A 7,510-nucleotide genomic window follows, 5' to 3' on the forward strand; every position below is an offset into this window, starting at 1 on the left:
TATGTGCTCCTGGAAACTTCCCAAAATGCTTAGAAAAGGACTTTTCATAAATTGTGTTCCCAATAAAAGTGGTTGACTAGCTTACGTCCTCCATCGTTGCAGCACATAATAATTTGCCGAAATGATTATGCCATAAAGGAATAATCATAAAGGACCTTACTCTAACAGCAGGCAGATAGTACTATGATAAGTTTATTTATAAATAAAAAGGAATACAACTGATAATGATGAATCAAAGTGAGAGGCTTAACTATTTAAAAATTACATTCACACATGTTTTAAAAGAGACATGTTTTTATATAAAATAAATAAAGTTAAATTATTGTCAAGATCAAATAAAACTTCAGTCATGCTGAAAACTTGATAAGAGACCAATTAGAGAAGGCTGATGACTCAGGCACTCAAAGGGCAGGCGGAAAATTGCGTAGTGTGGAATTTCCTCTGACATAATGCAAGCATGAGGGTGCATATGTTCACTATCTGTTGCGATAATATAAAAAGCCACAGGAGCTCTCCATCCAACACAAGTCTCTGGGGACAACAGAGCTCACAAGCTTCTAGGACAAGAGCCAGTAAGAAAGCCGAAAGAAAACACTTGGTGTAAACATGACTCCCAAGCTGGCTGTGGCTGTCTTGGCTGCTTTCCTGCTTTCTGCATCTCTGTGTAGAGGTAAGCCCATCTTTCTGTTGCAGAGTTTTGCTGTGTCTAAATGTAATGCTCAGATAGCAAGATTATCTTAATGCTTTGATAAAAACATCATTTTTATTCAGGAAAAGAAAATAATTGTAGTCATTTACGGTGAACTAATTCAATTGAAGTTGTAATTTTTTAGACTGTATATCTATACAACACTTAGAAAAGTATGAAGTTTGGTTAATATAGACATTCCATTCTTACCATTCATACTCTGCAGTATGCATGTATTTAACATAAATCTATAATTTAGAGTACATCTTATTATCCATATTATTTATCAATATTGAGCAAGATAACTCAGGTAATTTTACTCCATGTACTATTTTGACAAGCTTCAGACAACTATCAATTCTTGTTTGGTTTAAGGACATCCTGACAGATTATAGACCTTCTTGGATGCCTTTTATAAAACAAATATAGTTAGAATGTTAATGGTATATAGTTTTACAATTTTTTCTTTTCTCTTAAGCATTCGTATTTTGCTAAAATACAAGACATCTCTGTGCAACTCACTTATATATTTCTATTAATTCTTTCTGAAAGCAATTTTCCTATTGTTGAATCTTAGTTTGCTTGCCATAAATAACATTGTGATATCACAGAAGATTATGCAATATCAAATAGGAAGAAAGTATTATAAGGATGTCAACATTGCACAAAGACAACCCCAAGTCTTTATGTAGAAAGTATTCAATGTTGTCAAGAAAGACTAGTTTTAAAACAAAGAAAAAAACACACAGTCACCAAGTTTTCTTACTAGAATTAAAGAGGGAGTAGCTAGCTAGCAGAGCTGTGCCTATTGATAAAATCAACTATTAATTGCTTGATTTTTTTTTTTTTTGACAGCTGCAGTTCTGTCAAGAATGACTACGGAACTTCGATGCCAGTGCATAAACACCCACTCTACACCTTTCCACCCCAAATTTATCAAAGAATTGAGAGTGATTGACAGTGGACCACACTGTGAAAAATCAGAAATCATGTAAGTACTTTCAAAAGTGATTAGATTTTTTTACTTTAGAAAACCTAGAACTGAGGAAGGTGGAAGTGTCCAATAAAGTTCAAGGTACTATGAACAGAAAGAAAAATCCTTTGCCCTCATGACATTTTAATATGGTACCTTCCATGATTTGTAGCTCAACATTTCTTTAAACTTAGATTTTATGCCCATACTTAAGAAACCGTGGCTTGAATGGCAAAGGGATGTCTGAAACCCACTAAATAATTTATTTTAATCATGCATCTCTCATTTCAGTGTAAAGCTCAACAATGGAAACGAGGTCTGCCTGGACCCCAAGGAAAAGTGGGTGCAGAAGATTGTGCTGATATTTTTGAAGAGGTTAGTTGATTTTTTAAAAAATACGTAATTTAAAGTCTTCATTTATCCTGAGATATACAGTCCAAGAGTCAGCCTATAAATTTCCTGCTGCTGCTGAAAATCTCTTTTAGGTAACTGCCTCTGTAATCAAAAAAAAAAAAAAAAAAAAAGAGCAGCAATAGTGAATTTGTAGTATTGACAAATGAGGAGACCATATATCTCAATTTGTTGAGGGAAGTCTGGGTTTATGCCTGTTACCTGTGTTATTACTATGGTTCCCTTTCATTCTCAGAAGTGTCCTGGTTTGGATGATAACTTATCTGGTCTCTGTATTTATAGTTGAAAATATAGACCATTTCTAACACATGACTATCTAAGACTATTAGTATCTACATTAAACATATCTTTAAGGAACATACTTTACTTCTTACTAGAACGATGTTAATTTTTAAATTTTATTTTATTTATTTTCAGAGCTGAGAAGAAGAATCCATGAAAAAAAAAAAGTGTTCTCCTTGGTAAAGATGCCACTGAAACTTCAACCAAACCTACTCTAGTGCTTCATGGACTGTGTGGGTCTGGTGTGGAGTTGCCAGATAAAATACATGATGCCCAGTTAAATTTGAATATTGAGTAAAACAATGAATAGATTTTTTTCAATGTCCTATGGAATATCTAGGACACACTTATATTTGAAAAATTATTCATTGTATACCATAAGTTCAAATTTAGCTGGAAATCTGGTATTATTTTTCTGGTTAAATATTGCAACCCTCGTCTGCTGGCCAAGATCCATGAGTGCCTGTTCAACAGTGCCTTGGTTTCTTCTTTATTACTAGCCTGGAGAAAAAGTATCAGCCCATCATCTTACCTCACAGAAATGTGAGGACACATGGAAGCAATTTAACTTTTTCATGATCATGTAAATTATTTCCAAATGTAACTTATGCCCCTATTTATTATTTATATATTTATTTAAGCATGAAATATAGTCATATTTGTGCATGAATTTGAAAAATGGGAAAAAAAAACCACATTGTTGATAGGATAGTATAATGATGGTCATGAATTTATATTTATTTTAGATCTTAAGCAATATATAGAATTATTTTGATCAGAGTTGTTTTATTTTGATCAGGGTTGCCAGATTTAGCAAAATTAAAAGCAAACAAATAGGACATCCAGTTAATTTTTATTTCAGATGAACAGTGAATAATTTTTTAGTATAAGTACACCATTATTTATCTTAAATTTTGATTGAACTAGCAATCCTACTTTTGATACTCCTTGTATTGTCTTGTTATACTATATTGTATTGAGTCACCAGAATTCTGAATTACGTCTATCTTTCTTAAAACAACAAAAATTCACCAGACAATATTAACAAAGTAATTTATTGCTGGTTAAAACTTATTTATTATGTTCAAATAGATACTTATAATTTTATTTAAATACTTGTGGTTTTTTAACACTCTATTTTTTACTTTAAGATACTTTTACATGCTCCCAAAGAGATTTTTTTCTACTGTTTTCAATGGTATAGAAATATAAATGTAACTATAACACATTTAAAATAAAATTTATTGTCAAGGTCATCAGGTGTTTGTGTTTCTTTGGTAGTTTTAAAATTTATTGTTTTATATCTTTGATTGTATTTTAAAATAAAACTACATGATTTAGAAAACATAAATGTTTCTTCTTAGCATTTTGTATATTATGTTGGAAATTGCAAACCTTGATTTGTAGAAAAATAGAACTTATTTCCAGAGATAGTTACAAATGGTAAGTAGTCTCTTTCATAAAATGATGGAAATTTTCTCAAATCGCACTATATACCTTTTTGCTAATAAGGCTGACTAGATTTTCCACGAAGCAGCCCAGGTGTCTATACATCTTAGCACAGCCCATATGTCAGTAAAGAGGGAAGAGGATACATGTGATAAGCTGCTTCTCAGCAAAATGAGGGATAAAACTGACACTTATGAGGCAAAGTAGTTCAATGTGTGAATAAAGACCAAGCAAACAAAACTCTTAAAAGTAAAAAAGACAGTAATTTAACTAAAAAACTCAGATTAGACACAGCTGAAAAGAAAATTGGAGATCTAGGAAACAAACCCAAAGAACTGAATCTGGAATTTATATGAGAGATTAAGAGATAGTAAATTGGAAAAAGAAAGGAAAAGACATGGCAAATACAGAGATAAGGTATTCTAAGTTTCAAAATAGATTTTTACAAGCAGAAGAGAGGATTAGAGATAACATTTAAACAGACAAAGGCTGAAAACTTTCCAGAAATGATGAATAGCAATCCACAGTTTTAAGAAATCCAATTAACCAATGCTTAACTTTACATTGTTAGTCAAAAAATAAGAATCTTAGAACTTTGACTCATACTGTCTATCCCCCAGATAATTTGCTGTTGTTGTTGGGTATTTTAAACCCACTCATTTTTAAAGCTCTACAATGGGGAGTCAGGAAGAGAGTCCTCTCTCATCTTCTCACTAGTTCACATTGCAACCTAGTTTTCCTATGTCATTTAGCTCCTGACACACTCTCTCTGTACCTGCAGCTACAATTCTCTCTATGGGTCCACCATTATCTGTGGTGTGGAACAAAGCCCATTCTCTTTTCTAATTTCCAGTGCACATGAACACAAAAGTGTGCAGCATAGTAGAATTAGTAAAAAATGTATAAGTGATGCACAAGCAGGAACTAACTAGAAATTCAACCCTGATATTTACTATTCTTAGAAATAGGGTTCCCTCTAGAGTTGATTTCTCCCTGCCTGTGCTCTTCTCAGGCCATGTTGTGGGGCTTCTTCTTCCTCGGAGTTCTGCCTAAATGCACTTTCATATTCTTCTCTTCAAATTCAAGGTCACTTGTTGTACCCACCCCCTCTTGCCATCTTTCATCTTGTAGATCTCATACATAATGAATAAAACCAATAGCAAACAAGTAATTTTAATAAAATGTCGATAGAAGAGGTACAGGGTTCTTCAGAAGCAGATATCAAGGAATTACGTTGCATAACTAGCCTAGGTTTCCCTGAGAAAGTCTAAACTAGAATGTGAAGGATGAGTGGGAGTTGGCCACACAAAGGGAAGAAGAGTGTAAGGGGAAGAGTGTGTGGGGAAGGGTGGTCTAGACAGCAGTGGAGAAGTAATTTGTAAGCCAGAACATGACATGATTTGAGAAGTGAAAAATTTCAGTGTGACTGGAGTTTGCCATGAAACAGAACAAATACTGACAGATAAAGCTATGCTAAAGGACTATAGAATTCTCTAGAAAGCTTAAATTTGGAACTGAAAACTTTTGGTGGATTCCAGGTACATCTCATTTTAAATTGTGAACACTGTAAGCCCTTCTTCTTCCTGGGTCTCCTTCCAAAAAGGAGTAGGAAGTCATAAAAGTAGCTCAAAAATCTCATCTTGGGGGCTAATTTTTATTGCTATTTGGAGATTGAATCATCAAAGAACTCCCAGCTTTAAACAAAACCTCTTAATGTGTTAAATATACTTCTTTAATATGATCAATGTCCATCTCTGACAGTAAAGTGAAGACATCTGCACCAACCTAGTGAATCTTAATAATAAATACTTAAAAAAAACCTACTTTTTAATTATCTTTATCACTTTTAAAATATACTTAATGATTTTTCCACTCTGTCATCTATATTGTCACTGTCTCCAAGACAGCAAAGTATTCTATCAAAAAGTCAAATAAGTGGATCAAATTAGAAATTAGGTATTATGTACCCAAGCCAAAAAAGAAAAAGAGTAAGAGAGTATAAGAGCAAGAGTTAGAGAGAAGGAAAAGGCAGTCAATTGCTGAATTGAAAATTTTTACTTCATTTTGCCTCAATGATATTAGTAAAATCAGTATATAGACACAGGTTTCATTTGTGTAGACACAGATTTGGACACAAACTTAAACATGCAATCTATTACCCCATACCTTTAATCCATTTGTGTGAATTATAAATTCACAAATCAAATTCTACCAAGTAGTAACATCAGTGTAAAGATACAGACACACATCCAAAATAAAAAGGTATGAAGAAATAATAAAAAAAGTATTCACCTTAAAATTGTATTAATTGTAAAATTCTATAATACATAATTGCACATACTGTTACAGATACCAGGGCTGGAAAGAACCCAGGAGGCACTCAGAGAGTTAGGAGAGTCAGCTTTATTACGCCGGCGGGCTCAGTGGGATCCTTCCCAAAGACTGAGCCCCTAGCAAGGTTTTGAGCAGGTTTTTATGAGTTGGGGACTTCCTGGAGTTGGGGAAGGGGTAGGTGTCGTCTGGTGATTGGCTTGGGGTGTGGCTTGGAGGGGACTATGCGGAAGTGAGCTGGGGCTTAGGCTGGGACTTCTCTCTCCACTTGGGCCACCATCTTAGGTCAGTTCCACGTGGCAGAGAACCATTTTAGGTCAGTTTCTCCATCATGACCCCCGTTCATGATCGTAAGTGGTAACAACTTAGAGATGATCATATGGGCTAAAAGGATGATAACCCCGCAGGGCAAGGATCCGGGCTGTAGCCCGATGGGTGACGGAGGTCTCTATGAAATGTATGACAGCGTTAACTATGCGTGGCCTGATGGTAGCAAGGAGGAGGATTGTGAGGAGTGGGCTGGCCAGGGGTAGGAGCCAAGAGGACCAACAAAGGCTAGAAACAATAGGAGTCCAATAAGCAGTGAAGATGGAGGCTGGGCAGACGACAGCGAGGCACATCCGGGCTGTTTCTTGAGGGTCAGACGGAGTGGACGGGCCGGGTCAGGCTGGACAATCCAGGTGTCGTCCTCTGGCTGGGCTCTTTTAACCCGAATGTGATGGATCCATGGAGCAATGCCTGAAACTTTAAGAGCGGTGGGAGTAACAAATATAACAGTGTGAGGGCCTGTCCCCCCGGGTCGGAGGGGTTCGCACTTCCAATCTTTGACCCAGACTTGGTCTCCCAGGGTAAAGGGGTGTACAGGGGCCCCGAGAGAAATGGGGACACTTTCCAGAATGTAAGCGTGTACATCTGTGAGGACCTTGCCTAGCGCGGCCATCTGGTTTTGGAGACTGGAGAACCCCAGCTGGCGAATGTTGTTGCCAAGGAAGCTGGTTAGCAGGAAAGGGGGCTTCCCGAATATAATTTGGAAGGAAGAGAATCCAGATTTGCCAGGGGTGCAGCGCTCCCGAAGGACAGCTAGTCGTAGGAGGTCCACCCACCCTAGGGAGGTCTCCTGGTGGAGTTTAGCTAATGTCTCCTTGAGGGTACAGTTCATGCATTCAACTTTCCCTGAGCTTTGTGGTCGGTATGCTATATGGAGTCTTCAGTTGATGCCCATGGCTCTGGTTACCGTCTAGAGGAGTTCTGCTATGAAAGCCGGCCCATTGTCACTGTGGATAGAAAGTGGAATCCCGTAGCAGGGAATAATCTCCCTAAGGAGGATCTTGGCTACTTCGCGGCTCTTCTCAGTCCGAGTGGGGAAGGCTTCGACC

The 7,510-nt window shown here is 36.6% G+C and overlaps 1 protein-coding gene across 1 annotated transcript; it reads left to right on the forward strand.

Moving 5' to 3' along the window:
- The first annotated feature begins 507 nt into the window (after positions 1-507).
- CXCL8 (C-X-C motif chemokine ligand 8) lies at positions 508-3,610 on the forward strand. The gene is made up of 4 exons (XM_019720055.3): positions 508-670; positions 1,544-1,679; positions 1,953-2,036; positions 2,490-3,610. Exons 1-4 carry the CDS (start codon positions 607-609, stop codon positions 2,509-2,511), a joined length of 306 nt encoding a protein of 101 aa, XP_019575614.3. The 5' UTR covers positions 508-606; the 3' UTR covers positions 2,512-3,610.
- Positions 3,611-7,510: the final 3,900 nt, after the last annotated feature.

The sequence above is a fragment of the Rhinolophus sinicus genome, chromosome 1 (assembly GCF_057876585.1).
Source record: "Rhinolophus sinicus isolate RSI-liver-muscle chromosome 1, RSI-T2T, whole genome shotgun sequence".
NCBI classification, from domain to species: domain Eukaryota; kingdom Metazoa; phylum Chordata; class Mammalia; order Chiroptera; family Rhinolophidae; genus Rhinolophus; species Rhinolophus sinicus.